Below are 16,393 nucleotides of genomic sequence, written 5' to 3' on the forward strand. Positions count from 1 at the left end.
AATAAATTCGTTTTTTTTTTTTAAATAAATGTTATTGTGTAACTCTTTGAAGCCATACACAAATGTGTGCCTGTTAGAGTCAGTGATTCATTTGTGAAAAGTGATTCATTTGATTCACAAATGAGCGCATGTTAGAGTGATTGATTTCATTGATTCATTTGTGAATAAGTGATTCATTTGATTCACACGTGGACGTTTGTGATTTATTTCATTGATTCATTTGATTCGCAAATGTGTACATGTTTAGTTCATTGATTGATTTGTGATAAGTGATTCATTTGATTCACAAATTTGTACATGGTATTAATTTCAATGATTTATTTGTGATTCATTTGATTCATCTCAAAGCAACAAAACTAGTTTTTATGTCCTTTTCACTCTTCAAACGCTTCGGCTTCACTCCACTTACACAGGCCAAGCTGGCGTACCTTAACCTTGCATCTGTACAGACCCGGTCTCTGTTTGACCAAATCAAAGTTCTCAGATGTGGCCGTCCCCAAACGTCTTTCATTCAGGTAGAAGTAGTAGTGAATGGGAGGTGCCGGAGCGCGGGCGTTGTACTGGACATGGCAAACGAGTTTCATCATACCCGCCGAGAGCAGGTTGTCTTCTGTGACCACTTTGAGCGCGGGCTGTGTCAGAACCTCTGAGAGAGATCGGAACATTGATGTCTAATAAATACTGTGTCTGTTAAGAGCTGTGACTTAACACAAGCAAAACAAACTCACCTGAGACATTCATTTTAATATCATTTGAAATCACCGAATGAGTTCGTCTGTCGTCATCCCAAGACGCCCTGCAGGTATACAGTCCTTGATCCTCCGTGCTGAGGAGGGGCAAGCTCAATTTTGGATTGAAGCCACTTTCCCTCAGGACTTCCACGCCATCTTTATACAAAACCACCTCTTGATCTCGGGGACGGCCGCGGACGCGACAGGTTATATTTAAGGTCTCTCCGACCAAGGCCGGATGTTGCGGGACCTGGAGGATGGCCCAACCTCCTGAAAAGAAAAAGCACAGAAAAAGATGGAGACAAAGAATCACATGAAATAAAAATAGACCTTCAGGATAGTCTTACCGTCCACATTTATTTCCACAGGTGGGCTTTTTTGAGTATAAATGTTTCCCACAACCGAGTCCCTGACTCCTTGGCACTGAAAGGCGCCGCTGTCGCTAAGGAAGCCTTTCAGATACAACGTTTCCGTGTGGTGCTCAAGCTGCTCGGATCCCTTGAACCACAAATAATTCCATTTCGAATTGCGGCCATCAGGAATGCTGCATCTAAGCTGGACGTGTTCACCAGAGAACACTCGAGAATGTCCTGACACCAACTTTACAAGGGCTTTGTAGGATGTTTCTACACAGGGGAAAAAAAAAAAACAAGTGACAAATTTGTGATGACCACTCTTATGTTGAATGACAGTTCGAGTTTCTTACCCATGGGGACTACGCATTGTGGTAGTGTGGAAAGAACTGAAATAGAAAATATATTTGAGCATGAGATGAAAAATATATATTAAAAAATGACCATGTATAGTAAGGCTTTTTTTTTTAATTAAAAAATGACCATGTATAGTTACTCTTTTTTTGTAAAAAAAAAAAATAAAATAAAAAAAGACATGAATAGTGGAAAAACAGACCATACATTGTAAGAAATTTTACCATTTAAAAAAAAAAATATATATACTAAATTTTTTCAGGAAAAAAAAAGCCTCACAATACCTTACTTAATTATACGTGGTCATTTTGTTTTATCAAAAAAGCCTTAGTAAAAACACACACACGTATTTGGTTGATACTTACCAAGGAAAAATATTGTTGCTATCATCGTGACTATTTTTGCGGTTTTTGATGGGCGCCTACCTTTATTCCCAAAGATAAGGAAGTGAAAACATTTAAAAAAAAAAAAAAAAAAACAACATGCAACGCAGGGATCCTCCTATAATTTCACTTTTATTCTACAAGAACTGTGATTTAGGGAAGTGCTTTCTCTCAAAATACATTGGTGCCTGTACTTTACATAAATGGTGTATGTTGTGGGAAATATGAAGTGAGTTGCAACTGTGACTCATTTGGAGCTGACATCATCAAAAAAGCAAAACTGCAATAAACTAAAAGAACTGAATTTAGAAATCACAATTCCAAAGTCCTAATAATAGCGTGAGATTTGAAACTAATGTGTCACAACATTTACCAATGACTTGTTTTAGATTTCCCAATATAATAGATAAGTGTGGAAATAGTTTGTCCCCCTCTTTTATCTGACGTTGCACAATTGCGGCGACTTGTGTGAAAGTACAGCGTAAGCAGAGTTGATAGGCGTTCTGCTCTCAGCTTTTATTAGTCATCGCTTGTCTCACACACACACACACACACACACACACACACACACACACACACACACACACACACACACACACACACACACACACACACACACACACACACACACACACACACACACACGCGCACACACAATTTTTCCCAATAAGTTATTATTAAATAAGGACAGTATTGACTTATCGTCTCCTATATCAAACAGTAACAAACTTATAAGGATGTTTTAAACCTCTCCGTGCACTCACTTGGCCACCCCATTAAATAAAATTCACATTTACAAAAATATAATACTCCACTAAACGTAATACACAATAATGACTAAGATGATCAAAAGTGAGCATGATCGTATTTGTAAAGGCGATCTTTAGATTCAGATCTGATAATGAACCTCAAACGATTGTGCGAGTGTACTTAATGTTGTGGCCGGTGCGTGAAACCTTCTTCCAGCTTCTACAGTGCTTGAACCTACTCCCAAGAAATTAAGTTCTAAAGCCTCATCTCAAAAACAAAACAAACAGATCATATATGGCTACAAAAGAGCTAGAAGAAAATGATTCAAATCGAAATATTATACACACAATGTCCAAACGGATGCCGCTGCTACAGGGCGCATCTGAAAACAGTGTCTGCACTATCCTTAATGAAATCATTTTTAAAATCATAAAAGTGCTTCAAAAAGAGCAACTCTTTTCTCAGAACCAATAATAGGCGTGACCTAATCGTGATGGATTCCTCATACCGTGCGTTAGAAGGTGTTTCAGGCCTTTCAATTTGAATGAATGGAAAGAATCGATGTTCCTCGTGCGTCAACCGGCAAACACTTGCGGCGTCAGCGGCGGTGGCAGGTGCTCATTCTCAACGTTATCAGAGTCGATAGCCGAAGCGGCCGCCGGCGCGATTGGCGCCGCGCCGCCGGGAGGGCTCTGCGCCTCAAAAGTGTCCAGGACGCTCTGCACGTTCTGCTCCACTTCGTCCGTCCAGTCGATGAGGTCGCTCTCCAGCTGCCGCGCCCGCTCCATGACGAGCTCCTGCCGCTCGCCGAGGCCCGTCAGTAGGTCCAGGCGCTTGTGCACCTGGATGAACGTGGCGCCGCCCGCCTGGGCCCGGTTGGGGGACCCCCCCGACATGTAACGGTCAAACTCCTCGGAGGTCAGGTTGAGTGACTTGCCGTCCAGTTTCTCAATGAAGGTCAAGGCGCAGCACTGAGAAGAGAATGGGAACAAGACATAGAGACATAGTTTGATTCCAAAATTTCCAAACCCTCTGAATTTCAAACCTCCTTTTTCAAGATTTCTTGACTCTGCCAAACTGCTGCTTGTTGTGAAATGAGTTGACTTAATTACCCTAATACAGCATTCGTGTCTTACATGTTTGCAAGTCAAAGCAGGAAAAAAAAAAGCCCATGTCACGGTACCACTTTATGTATCAATCCGAATTAACAAGGGCTACACCGCCCTCAAGTGGACATATTGCAGTACTGCAATATTTTGTGTATGATTGCCCTAATCACAATTGTTGCACTGTGGCGGGTAATTTGTAAGGATAGTGAAGCCTTCCATTTTGGAAAAATCATGGATTCTGACAAAAACAAGTGAGAACTGTTTTAAATTGTGATTGAAAATGCTGAATGTCTCCTTTAGATACAACCGGTAAATTTGAGTCTAGAAAAAAAATAAAAATAAAGTGAACTTCTTCTATGGGGCAACTAGGAAGTCCACGCAAAAGTCCAATCGTGTCAAAAAGTTTATCGTTTTTAATTCGTTCCTCACCAGATTAGTGAAGTAGTAGCCATCCTCTCCGGTCATGAGCCTACTGGGGTTGCAGAAGCGAGTGATGTACTGAATATTGGACTGAAGGCGCGGTGGGTTGGCCTTCAGCACGATGTAGATGAGCGTGGGCAGGAAGTCGTCTGCCGACGCCGCTTCCTTCTTGCTGATGCGGATGGCGTTGAAGATGTGCTTGCTGCAGCGCGTGATGCACGCCAGCTTGTCCTTGGGCACTCGCTTGGAATCGATTTCGATCACGTCTGGCGAGAGGCGGAAGTCTTACGTCGGTCCCGTCTGAAACCCGAGATGCTGCTATCTGTGAGGCTCACCCGTGATGGCTTTAACCACGCTGTCGGAAGCCTCGGGGATCTCCTCGTCGACGGGAACACCCAGCATCTCAATGGTGACCCAGTGCAAGGCTCTGTAAAGAACAAGTGGGAAAAGGATGGTGGCCCCAAGTGGACAAAAAGAATATCAGCGCCATCAGATAATTGCTCTTGTTGTTCAAAAAGACAAAATATATTTTTTTGTTGAATACTTGACTCGTCAATGGGCTGTTCAGTAGTATACGCAATTTATCGAGGATTTTGGAATGATCAGCGTGACCTTCGTCTACAAACCTGATCCTATTCTGTACTGCCAGGTCTTTCTTCTCATCGTCGGACGTTTCCGGACAAAACACTTCCTTGTACAAACGCGTCGTGATATATCTCTCCACTTGGTCCATGATGCCCTCGATGTACTCGGACGAGCCTGAGAGCAAAAAAAAAAAAAAAGAGAGCAACATGAGAAGAGCACAAAAGAGCAACACAAGCATTTTCTTACCTTTGAATTGAGTGTGAAGGCGTTCCGAGAGAGACTGGTAGAAGTCCTGAACGCACTCGGACATGTCCTCAGCACCCATGTCCTAATATGAGGGGGGGGGGGGGGGGCAAATGAGTCTTAGGATGTTCCGCCAAGCCTCGCAAACACGTCTTTACTGTTACGAGGGGGACTCACCCGCTTGTAGGCCATGCTCTCCGTGAAGGCGCGACACTGTTTAAAGATCTGCTGGCCGTATTTCAGAGGCTTGAGGAAATCGATGAACTCCCTCGTCGCGCGGTCGGTGTCCGCGGAGGAGGGTCGGCTCGATGTGGGGAAGGAGCTCGGACTGGACTGAGCATCCAAAGAGGCGGTGGCATCTAGCGGGGAAGCGTTGGATGGATTTATCTCACCTTTGAGCTTCTTGTGTGAAAAAGCTAATATTTCCTTCCAGTCAATTTTCTTTTTTTTTTTTTTTATATTATGCCAAACCAAATCTAAAGCTGTGGCAAAGCACTTTACTTCGGGAGCAGATTTAGAACGGCTCTTCTCACACACATCAAGAGATCGACTGAATCTAGACTTGAGCGTATCGTTTACTGCTCACCACTCCCCTCTCTGCTCAGATGAGAAGTAACGGGGAAAAAAAGCCGCTGGCCTTCCATCATTAACGTCAAAGTGCTGGCCTATCACAGACTCTGAAAGCAGCCAATCATATTGTGCCCTGCCTGCTTGGCCGTCCCCTTAAAAAAGAAGTGTGTTACCAGTGACGGGCAGTTTGAGCGGTTATTGACATCTTTGGACTTTTTATAGCAGCGGTACTGGCTAAATCTGTCAAAAGGCCCTTACCTTTTTTCGGTGGTATTTTGATGGAGGGCGTGAAAAACTTGGCGACGGTGTTGACCTTGCTCGACTTTTCCTTGGTTTTACGTTCCTCAAACTTGTTGAAAGGTGTGACAGCAGGCTGCGGCTGGGCCTTCTGATATCTGCTCGCATAGGCTTCCTCTTCCTCTCTCTGCAACCTGCGGTGGATGAGACAAGACTAAAGCACCTAGCGGATGTGGATGAGCAGGAACGACAACAAAAGAGTCCGTATTGGGAGGGGGATCTCCACGGCAACAAATACAATGCACCTTGTCAGCCCTTTCAAAGTGACTTAATAGTTTACAAACTAACAACAAAGCCATTCTGGGCCTTTAGGTGCCTCTATTGCCATTAAAGGACTGAATGTACTAATAATAACGAGCGCGATTCGACTGGAGAAGAATATTTTTGGCTTGTCGAAGCCTCTCTTTATTCAATGTAAGGACTGCTGCTCTTCCATCTGTACATGAACTGTTTAAGCCTACTCCAAGAAACATCTTCCGAACCCACCAAAACAGTTGGGCTATCATCTATTACATTTCCTGAGAATGAACTAGCAGCTAGCACATACCCCGTAAGGAGTCCCTAAAGCAATATTGTCTCAATACAGCAAAAATGTTGCCGACAAACCTCTCAGCGAGAGCCCAGTCTTCCTGGATCTGTTTTTGCTTATCCCGCTGGTTTTCCTCTCGCCAGCACTTGGAGCACAAGCCCTGCCAAGCTGCGTTACCATAAAAATCACATCCTTTGGTACAAAGCAGCTGTGATTGGTCGAGATGGATCCGACGACGTTCAGGCCTCTGAGCCATCATCCTTCAAAGAAGACTGCCCGAGGAACAAACAAAAACAAAACAAACGAAGAACACAATGTTAATTCAAATGAACAGTAACCGCATAACGCAGAGCTGAAATAACTTTCTAATCATCTTGTTGATGACTAACGTCCGCGCTTTGTCACGTTAAGTTTGAAACCGACAAACCCTCATCGTGTATAGCCGGCTACGTATTCGGAGCCATTCGTTATTGTTGTGGAAATGTGTTTATCGAGAGTGTCGAATGTTTGCTTCACCCGGAGGACGATCATGTCACTGACTAATGTCAGGCTAGCTACGGAAGCTAATTACGAAGCTAGCCCTTGACGACGAGCAACAATGTCATCATCAAGATGACGTGTGTTTTCTGTCGACGTACATTATCATTCGCAGGACGGGCAAAGCTGTCACGCTACGTCGCTCCTGCTCCGGGATGTTGTAATGTGGAGTGTCTGCATTACGAAGAGCTCCGTCATATGGAAAGAGTCAGCCATTTTGTCTTTTGGACGATACAATTCTTCTTCGTTCATCTCATTGCTCGTAATGATTAAATAAGACAGTGTAGCGCCACCTAGTGGACTGCCAGTGCAAAATATGTATACCAGAAAAAAAAACCCGTTAGAATGTTTTGAAGTTTTATTGCCCCCCGCCCCGCCCCTCCGCACAACTCTTTTACGCACAGTGGAAGGGAAAGACTCGTTCAGCACAGCAGGGGCAGAGACAACAGAACAAACTATTTCTTTCGAGCACGACTTCGCCTCGAGAGACACTATAGATGGCTGGTGAGCTTTTAAATTTGTTTTTGTTTTTATCTTTTTCATCTTTTTTTAACTTTCACTTTTGCAAAACTTCCGTTCGGGCGTTGGCCAGACGAAAAAGTCTTATAAATCAAGCGAATTACCTGTTGTTTCTGATTAGTTAATATCGTGATGTAACTATGCTGTAACTGAACTTTTTTTTTCTTTCTAAAACCAATTTGTCGCACTTAAAATATAATTTGGATTTGATTTTTGCCACACTAACTTGTAGGAGGTAGATTGGGGTCAAAGGTTTTGTCCTTGAAAAAACGAAACTACTTGAAAAAATAAAACCTCAATCTAAAAATAAAACGTGCTGATCACTTAGTTGTACTAAGTTCATTTTGTTTCACTTGTCAAATCAATTTTTTGGGTTCTTTTATCACAAATAAATTATCTTAGGTTGCATAACCTGAGATGTTTGGGCATGTACTTCTGCCTTCATCAGAGTGTCACTGTCAAATCTGACAGGTGAGCCACGCCTTCATTCATCCATCCATCCATCAGCCGATAAAGACGCGTCACAACTACAGCAGTGACACTCTCCTAAAATAAAATTATTTTGTGCAAATAAAATCCAGTGTCTACATTGCCCTCTGTGATACTGTTTTGTGCTTCTTACAGAAGTATTAAAGCGTGTGAGAACATCGTTTATTGAAAAGGTGACCTTGCCAATAATCCAACAATTTCTGAACGACCTTTTGGATGATGGCGTCTTGAATGATGGAGAGCAGGAGAATATCACGGAGGTGGCTAACACCAGAGCAGACAAAGCTCGTCTCCTCATTGACTCTGTGAGGAAAAAAGGTGATAAGGCAAGCTGGATGATGATAACTTCCCTTAAAAAGAGGGACCCAATGCTCTTTGAAGAATTGGGCCTCCCCGCCGAGCCTCCCCATGGTGAGTGGACGAGTTTCACAGTATGTCCTCAATATAAAACGACAAGTTGCATTTGAAATGCAAACGTTGCGTGTTTTGTTGTCTCCAGCTACCCTCGAGGCGGATTGTCAATGGTCATACAAACTCACCCCTTCCAAGTTGTCCTTTTGGAATTCCAAAAAGAATGATTCAGAGGTATTTTCTCCACACTAACGTGATGTACACTGTCATAGAGAAATTATGTCATTAAGAGTCTGGCTCTTTGAACAAAGAATTGAAGGATGGACGGTTCCCTTGGCAACATCATTTACTAGGGTATTTTACTTATTTTTTTTTTCCCCCACATAGAAAACCAGAATCTTTATCAGCGTTTTCTGAAGAAATTTGATTTTGTAAAATAAAAAAGAATGTTTTTGTTATGCAGACCATATGTGGTATTCTTCCACATGCTAACTTGTTCATATTTGCATATTATTTTAGATCTATCCTGTGACTAAAGAATCCGTAAGGAGTCGGGTGGCTCTGCTTATCACCAATATCAAATTTAAGGATCATAAATATGACAGAGATGGAGCTGAGGTAGATGAGCGGAACATGAACATGCTGTTGTGCGCTTTGGGATATGAGGTGGTCAAATACACCAACCTCACAGGAAAGGTAATAAACACTTTTTTGTGAAAGATTCAAACTATTTTCAGGGTTTCTTACCGGCTAGCGTTGGTTCTGACAGCAAATGGACGAGGCCGTCTTTGACTTCTCCAAACATCCGAAACTCAAAAATACAGACAGCGTGTTTGTGGTCATCATGTCTCACGGGAAATTGGGATCGGTCCACGGCGTCAACTGGACCAAGACCGATAACGTGGCTGACGAGGATCTGTTTGCCATCGATAACATTTACAAATATCTCAACTCAGCCAACTGCAAGGCGCTGTTGGACAAACCCAAGATCATCATCATCCAAGCCTGTCGAGGAGGTGAGTGAACGCAACGGCGCTCAGATTGACAACACATTTTGTTTCACCCGGACCGCGTTGTCTGTTTCAGAGGAGGAAGGGTCGGTGCTCCTCAGTGATGGCGCAAACCAGCAAGTGGATCCCTTCTTGTCTTATGTTTCCGATGCCTGTCAATCTGTCCACAAAGAGAAAGATTTCGGCTCTCTTCTCTCTTCCACGCCTGGTCAGTGCATCTCCGCCGACCTTTTTTGTCCAAGCCATTAAGTCACAAGGATAAAAGATTTTGAATTGGAGCTGAACTGTATTGGAGGAAACAAGATTGTGACTTTTTGGCCTGCCTTTGCTCGAATCATTTGTTCGTCAACAAACTATATTTTTCCCACCTCCTCAGATACAAAGTCATACCGACACCCATCGAAAGGCTCTTTACTAATTCAGTATTTTGTTGAAGTTGTAAACACCTGCGCATGTGAGAAACACATTGAGGAACTTTTCAGGATGGTAAGGTTTACACAACGCTCGTCTGAATGTTTATTGTTTAGGATCTGGAGTGGTGACGGATGTTTTTCTTTTTTTTTTTTAATGTACCTTTAATCTCATGATGTTGTGTTTTAACCCCTCAGATCATGCAACGCTTTGAAAAATTGCCGTATGTGAAAAAAAAACAGATGCCAACTAAAGACAGATGCACTTTGCCAAGGCTCTTCTACCTCTTTCCTGGCATTTGACACCTCATTTCAGAGGAACATATCATGTCCGGCGTCGTTGTTTTGCAAGGGAGGTAGAGGAAGTACAAAGAATGACTCGGGCCACTCAGAAAAAAAGAATACACAAACACTTGTAGGTCAAAATTATGACCATTAATTATGAATGAAGTAATGTATCTATGAGAAAGTCAGACATTATCATAGAGTGTGAATGTGAAGAAAATAAAGTTGTAATTTGGAAAACAAAAAGATTCAAATAATTTGTGAAACGTCATAAAAGTTGTATATTTTTGATATTTAAATATTTTTTTAGACGAATAAATTAGTGAGGAACTGATTAGCAGGTCCGCTTCACATAACAAATGTGCAGGGTTCGTTCCGGAATAAGTGATCTTAAAAAAAAAAAAAAATGGCGTTGTTTACATTTGGTGCAATGCATTGTGGGAAGCGTGACGTCAACGCTCGGAACGCTCTCCTTTGAAGACATTAGAATCTAATGTGACTCTTACAGTGTAAGGAGTCCCTAAAGCAATATTGTCTCAATCCAGCAAAGATGTTGCCGACAAACCTCGGGCAAAGCTGTCACGCTACGTCTCTCCTGCTCCGGGATGTTGTAATGTGGAGTGTCTGCATTACGAAGAGATCCGTCATACGGAACGAGTCGGCCATTTTGTCTTTTGGATGATGCAATTCTTCTTCGTTCTTCTCATTGCTCGTGATGATTAAATGCAACAGTGTAGCGCCACCTGGTGGACTGACAGTGCAAAATATGTATACCAAAAAAACTACCGTTTGAGAACGGTTCGATTGACTTCATCCATCCATTTTCTGAACCGCTTTGTCCTCACGGGGGTCGCGGGCGTGCTGGAGCCTATCCCAGCCGTCATCGGGCAGTAGGCGGGGGACACCCTGAACCGGTTGCCAGCCAATCGCAGGGCACACAGAGACGAACAACCATCCGCACTCGCACTCATACCTAGGGACAATTTTTAGTCTTCAATCGGCCTACCAAGCATGTTTTGGGGATGTGGGAGGAAACCGGAGTGCCCGGAGAAAACCCACGGACTGACAACATACTGTAATTCCTTATTTTAGTATCAAAAAATCTTCTGAGCTTCAAGCCATGTTAAAATGCTGATCATCATCCCAAAATGTCCAACCGGAAAAGTCAATTTCCCATTCAAGTTAAAAGTTACAGTCCCAATGATCATCGTCACACTCACATCTGCGTGTGGTAAAACTTGTCCTCTGCATTCAACCCATCCCCATTTGGTTTTGATCCAAAGGTGAAATAACTTTCGAATCATCTTCCACTGAACTCATCTTGGAGCATTCCTGCGCAATCTTCTCGAAGCACCAGTCCAACCGGAAAAGTCAATTTCCCATTCAAGTTAAAAGTTACAGTCCCAATGATCATCGTCACACTCACATCTGCGTGTGGTAAAACTTGTCCTCTGCATTCAACCCATCCTCATTTGGTTTTGATCCAAAGGTGAAATAACTTTCGAATCATCTTCTACTGAACTCACCTTGGAGCATTCCTGCGCAATCTTCTCGAAGCACCAGTCCAACCGGAAAAGTCTATTTCCCTTCTTCATCTTCAACCTTCATCTTCTTCCGCTTATCCGGGGTCGGGTCGCGGGGGCAGCAGCTTTAGGAGGGACTCCCAGACCAAACTCTGGCATCAGTGATACAGGGACCGAACCGCCCTTATCAATTGGCTCGGCACCCCGTACTCCCGAAGCACCCTCGAGAGAACCTCCCGAGGGACACGGTCGAACGCCTTCTCCAAGTCCACAAAACACATGTGGACTGGTTGGGCGAACTCCCATGCACCCTCGAGGATCCTGCCGAGGGTGTAGAGCTGGTCCACTGTTCCACGGCCAGGACGAGAGCCACACTGCTCCTCCTGAATCCGAGGTTCGACCTCTCGACGGATCCTCCTCTCCAGCACCCCTGAATAGACCTCACCAGGGAGGCTGAGGAGTGTGAATCCCCTGTAATTGGAACACACCCTCCGGTCCCCCTTCTTAAAGAGGGGAACCACCACCCCAGTCTGCCAATCCAGAGGCACCGTCCCCGAGGTCCACGCAATGCTGTAGAGGCGTGTCAGCCATGACAGCCCCACAACATCCAGAGCCTTTAAGAACTCCGGGCGGATCTCATCCACCCCCGGGGCCTTGCCACCAAGGAGTTTTTTTAACTACCTCAGTGACTTTGACCGCCGAGATTGGAGAGTCCGCCTCAGAGTCCTCAGGCCCTGCTTCCACAATGGAAGGCGTGTCGGTGGAATTGAGGAGGTCTTCGAAGTATTCCCCCCGCCGACTCACGACATCCCGAGTCGAGGTCAGCAGCACACCATCTCCACTGTAAACAGTGTTGACCGTGCACTGCTTCCCCCTCCTGAGACGCCGGATGGTGGACCAGAATTTCCTCGAAGCCGTCCGGAAGTCATTCTCCATGGCCTCGCCAAACTCCTCCCACGCCCGAGTTTTTGCCTCAGCAACCGCCGAAGCCGCGTTCCGCTTGGCCATCCGGTACCTGTCAGCTGCCTCTGGAGTCCCGCAGGCCAAAACGGCCCTATAGGACTCCTTCTTCAGCTTGACGGCATCCCTTACCGCCGGTGTCCACCAGCGGGTTCGGGGATTGCCGCCACGACAGGCACCAACAACCTTACGGCCACAGCTCCGGTCGGCTGCCTCAACAATGGAGGCGCGGAACAAGGTCCACTCGGACTCAATGTCCCCCGCCTCCCCCGGGACGTGGGGAAAGCTCTGCCGGAGGTGGGAGTTGAAGCTCTTCCTGACAGGGGATTCTGACAGACGTTCCCAGCAGACCCTCACAGAGCGTTTGGGTCTGCCAGGTCTGACCGGCATCTTCCCCCACCATCGGAGCCAACCCACTACCAGGTGGTGATCAGTTGACAGCTTCGCCCCTCTCTTCACCCGAGTGTCCAAAACATGCGGCTGCAAATCCGATGACACGACTACAAGGTCGATCAACGAACTGCGGCCTAGGGTGTCCTGGTGCCAAGTGCAGACATGGACACCCTTATGCTTGAACATGGTGTTCATTATAGAAAATCCGTGTCGAGCACAGAAGTCCAATAATAGAACACCGCTCGGGTTCAGATCGGGGAGCAGTTCCTCCTAATCACGCCCTTCCAGGTCTCACTGTCATTGCCCACGTGAGCATTGAAGTCACCCAGTAGAACAGGGGTGGGCAATTCCAGTCCTCGAGGGCCGGTGTCCTGCATGTTTTCTATGTCACCCTGTTGCAACACGAGAGTCCAGCCCCTCTCGAGAGGGCTTGTACCAGAGCCCAAGCTATGTGTGGAGGCAAGTCCGACTATGTCTAGTCGGAACCTTTCTGCCTCACACACCAGCTCGGGCTCCTTTCCAGCCAGAGAGGTGACATTCCAAGTCCCTAGAGCCAGCCTCTGCAGCCGGGGATCGGACCGCCAAGGTCCCCGCCTTTGGCCGCCGCCCAGCTCACTATGCACCCGACCTCCTATAGGTGGTGAGCCCATTGGAAGGGGGACCCACGTTTTCTTTTCGGGCTATGCCCGACCGGACCCCATGAGCGAAGGTCCGGCCACCAGGCGCTCGCCTTCGAGCCCCACCTCCGGGCCTGGCTCCAGAGAGGGGCCCCGGTGACCCCCGTCCGGGGGAGGGAAAACGATATCCATATATTTTATTCCTCATAAGGGGTCTTCTGAGCCGTGCTTTGTATGACCCCTCACCTAGGACCCTTCTGCCATGGGTGACCCTACCAGGGGCATGAAGCCCCAGACAACATGGCTCCTAGGATCATAGGGGCACGCAAACCCCTCCACCACGATAAGGTAACGACTCACGGAGGGGAGTCAATTTCCCATTCAAGTTAAAAGTTACAGTCCCAATGATCATCGTCACACTCACATCTGGGTGTGGTGAAACTTGTCCTCTGCATTCAACCCATCCCCATTTGGTTTTGATCCAAAAGTGAAATAACTTTCGAATCATCTTCTACGGAACTCATCTTGGAGCATTCCTGCGCAATCTTCTCGAAGCACCAGTCCAACCGGAAAAGTCAATTTCCCATTCAAGTTAAAAGTTACAGTCCCAATGATCATCGTCACACACACATCTGGGTGGGCAGAGACAACAGAACAATCTTTTTCTTTCAAGCACGACTTTGCCTCGAGAGACACTATAGATGGCTGGTGAGCTTTTAAATTAGTTTTTGGTTTTATCCTTATCATCTTTTTTCAACTTTCACTTTTGCAAAAACTTCCGTTCGGGCGTCGGCCAGACGGAAAATTAGAATTAACAAGAAAGTCGAGTAGCTCATGGATTTGGTCGAGGACGGTGCGGTCGATTAATTTTGAATCCACTTTGATTTGAGTAAAAGCAGCGTGCGCTTAATTTGTTGCCGTGGGCTTCCGGGATGAGGTTAATAATTCTTATCAATCATGCGAACTACCTGTTGTTTCTGATTAGTTAATATCGTGTTGTAACTATGCTGGAACTGAACTTTTTTTTTTCTAAAACCAACTTGACGCACTTAAAATATAATTTGGTGGGTGGACGGGTTTCACAGTATGTCCTCAATATAAAACGACAAGTTGCATTTGAAATGCAAACGTTGCGTGTTTTGTTGTCTCCAGCTACCCCCGAGGCGGATTGTCAATGGTCAGACAAACTCAAGCCTTGCAAGTCGTCCTTTTGGAATTCCAAAAAGAATGCTTCAGAGGTATTTTCTCCACACTAACGTGATGTACACTGTCATAGAGAAATTATGTCATTAAGAGTCTGGCTCTTTGAACAAAGAATTGAAGGATGGACGGTTCCCTTGGCAACATCATTTACTAGGGTATTTTACTTATTATTTTTTTTCCCCCACATAGAAAACCAGAATCTTTATCAGCGTTTTCTGAAGAAATTTGATTTTGTAAAATAAAAAAGAATGTTTTTGTTATGCAGACCATATGTGGTATCCTTCCACATGCTAACTTGTTCATATTTGCATATTATTTTAGATCTATCCTGTGACTAAAGAGTCCGTAAGGAGTCGCGTGGCTCTGCTTATCACCAATATCAAATTTGAGGATCAGAGACTTAACAGACTTGGAGCTGAGGTAGATGAGCGGAACATGAACATGCTGTTGTGCGCTTTGGGATATGAGGTGGTCAAATACACCAACCTCACAGGAAAGGTAATAAACACTTTTTTGTGAAAGTTTCAAACTATTTTCAGAGTTTCTTACCGGCTAGCGTTGGTTCTGACAGCAAATGGACAAGGCCGTCCTTGACTTCTCCAAACATCCGAAACTCAAAAATACAGACAGCGTGTTTGTGGTCATCATGTCTCACGGGAAATTGGGATCGGTCCTCGGCGTCAACTGGATCAAGACCAATAACGTGGATGAAGAGGATCTGTTTGCCATCGATAACATTTACAAATATCTGAACTCAGCCCACTGCAAGGCGCTGTTGGACAAACCCAAGATCATCATCGTACAAGCCTGTCGAGGAGGTGAGTGAACGCAACGGCGCTCAGATTGACAACACATTTTGTTTCACCCGGACCGTGTTGTCTGTTTCAGTGGAGGAAGGGTCGGTGCGCCTCAGTGATGGCGCAAACCAGCAAGTGGATCCCTTCTTGTCTTATGTTTCCGATGCCTGTCAATTTGTCCACAAAGAGAAAGATTTCGGCTCTCTTCTCTCTTCCACGCCTGGTCAGTGCATCTCCGCCGACCTTTTTTGTCCAAGCCATTAAGTCACAAGGATAAAAGATTTTGAATCGGAGCTGAACTGTATTGGAGGAAACAAGATTGTGACTTTTTGGCCTGCCTTTGCTCGAATCATTTGTTCGTCAACAAACTATATTTTTCCCACCTCCTCAGATACAATGTCATACCGAAACCCAACGAAAGGCTCTTTACTAATTGAGTATTTTGTTGAAGTTGTAAACACCTGGGCATGTGAGAAACACCTTGAGGAACTTTTCAGGATGGTAAGTTTTACACAACGCTCGTCTGAATGTTTATTGTTTAGGATCTGGAGTGGTGACGGATTTTTTTCATTTTTTTTATGTACCTTTAATCTCATGATGTTGTGTTTCAACCCCTCAGATCATGCAACGCTTCGAAATATCGCATGTGGGAGTCAAACAGATGCCAACAAAAGAGAGATGGACTTTGACAAGGCTCTTCTACCTCTTTCCTGGCATTTGACGCCTCATTTCAGAAGAACATATCATGTCTGATTGCGGCAGTAATATTAACAATTTTATATGTAGCTAGGAAGGAAATCGGAAATTGTAAGTAAAAAAAAGACTCACTTGAAGTCGGACATTGATTCTTTTTTGTCTGTGTGAAAGTTTCTGTGCATTGGGCTATAATTTGCTACATTAATAATAACTTACAGATAATGAGTTAAGCATGTTAAAATGCGATAGGTTTGGCTAGCGACTCTTGTGTGCCAACAC

At 44.8% G+C, this 16,393-nt stretch overlaps 3 protein-coding genes across 7 annotated transcripts; 1 reads left to right on the forward strand and 2 right to left on the reverse strand.

Moving 5' to 3' along the window:
* Nucleotides 1-131: 131 nt before the first annotated feature.
* Nucleotides 132-3,171, reverse strand: LOC147054215 (high affinity immunoglobulin gamma Fc receptor I-like). Its single transcript, XM_085916620.1, has 5 exons — nucleotides 3,080-3,171; nucleotides 1,438-1,473; nucleotides 1,079-1,357; nucleotides 729-1,001; nucleotides 132-646 (listed from the first exon to the last, which is right to left on the reverse strand). Exons 2-5 carry the CDS (start codon nucleotides 1,439-1,441, stop codon nucleotides 375-377), a joined length of 828 nt encoding a protein of 275 aa, XP_085772746.1. The 5' UTR covers nucleotides 1,442-1,473; nucleotides 3,080-3,171; the 3' UTR covers nucleotides 132-374.
* LOC147054216 (rab5 GDP/GTP exchange factor-like) lies at nucleotides 1,935-7,116 on the reverse strand. Of its 5 annotated transcripts, XM_085916610.1 has the most exons (9): nucleotides 6,963-7,115; nucleotides 6,402-6,596; nucleotides 5,757-5,929; nucleotides 5,106-5,287; nucleotides 4,932-5,013; nucleotides 4,727-4,859; nucleotides 4,436-4,527; nucleotides 4,110-4,366; nucleotides 1,935-3,542 (listed from the first exon to the last, which is right to left on the reverse strand). In XM_085916610.1, exons 2-9 carry the CDS (start codon nucleotides 6,581-6,583, stop codon nucleotides 3,147-3,149), a joined length of 1,497 nt encoding a protein of 498 aa, XP_085772736.1. In that variant the 5' UTR covers nucleotides 6,584-6,596; nucleotides 6,963-7,115; the 3' UTR covers nucleotides 1,935-3,146. The 5 variants fall into 5 exon arrangements, with proteins under 5 accessions (XP_085772736.1, XP_085772733.1, XP_085772734.1 ...); XM_085916607.1 differs by having other exon boundaries at nucleotides 4,727-5,013; nucleotides 6,963-7,116; XM_085916608.1 differs by lacking the exon at nucleotides 6,963-7,115 and adding an exon at nucleotides 6,752-6,908 and having other exon boundaries at nucleotides 4,727-5,013.
* A 106-nt stretch (nucleotides 7,117-7,222) lies between these two features.
* LOC147054217 (caspase-1-like) lies at nucleotides 7,223-16,263 on the forward strand. Its single transcript, XM_085916392.1, is given in 15 exon segments — nucleotides 7,223-7,365; nucleotides 8,005-8,280; nucleotides 8,369-8,454; nucleotides 8,740-8,916; nucleotides 8,990-9,236; nucleotides 9,307-9,438; nucleotides 9,607-9,716; nucleotides 9,839-9,996; nucleotides 10,471-10,535; nucleotides 14,571-14,656; nucleotides 14,943-15,119; nucleotides 15,193-15,439; nucleotides 15,510-15,641; nucleotides 15,810-15,919; nucleotides 16,038-16,263. Coding segments are annotated over 15 exon segments (2,112 nt in total). The 5' UTR covers nucleotides 7,223-7,358; the 3' UTR covers nucleotides 16,140-16,263.
* The last annotated feature ends 130 nt before the right edge of the window (nucleotides 16,264-16,393 follow it).

This window comes from Syngnathus leptorhynchus, chromosome 7 (assembly GCF_054491065.1).
Source record: "Syngnathus leptorhynchus isolate UIUO chromosome 7, UIUO_Slep, whole genome shotgun sequence".
Classification (NCBI taxonomy): Eukaryota; Metazoa; Chordata; class Actinopteri; order Syngnathiformes; family Syngnathidae; genus Syngnathus; species Syngnathus leptorhynchus.

Excerpts from the sequence above, each read along its gene's own strand:
- LOC147054215 (XM_085916620.1), bottom strand. Across the intron at positions 1,002-1,078 it reads TGTGGAAATAAATGTGGACG|GAGGTTGGGCCATCCTCCAG; the intron begins GTAAGACTATCC and ends TTTTCTTTTCAG. Across the intron at positions 647-728 it reads TATTAAAATGAATGTCTCAG|AGGTTCTGACACAGCCCGCG; the intron begins GTGAGTTTGTTT and ends GATCTCTCTCAG.
- LOC147054216 (XM_085916607.1), bottom strand. The coding sequence starts at position 6,583 with ATGATGGCTCAGAGGCCTGAACGTCGTCGGATCCATCTCGACCAATCA. Across the intron at positions 5,930-6,401 it reads GACTGGGCTCTCGCTGAGAG|GTTGCAGAGAGAGGAAGAGG; the intron begins GTTTGTCGGCAA and ends CATCCACCGCAG. Across the intron at positions 4,367-4,435 it reads CGTGGTTAAAGCCATCACGG|ACGTGATCGAAATCGATTCC; the intron begins GTGAGCCTCACA and ends GCCTCTCGCCAG.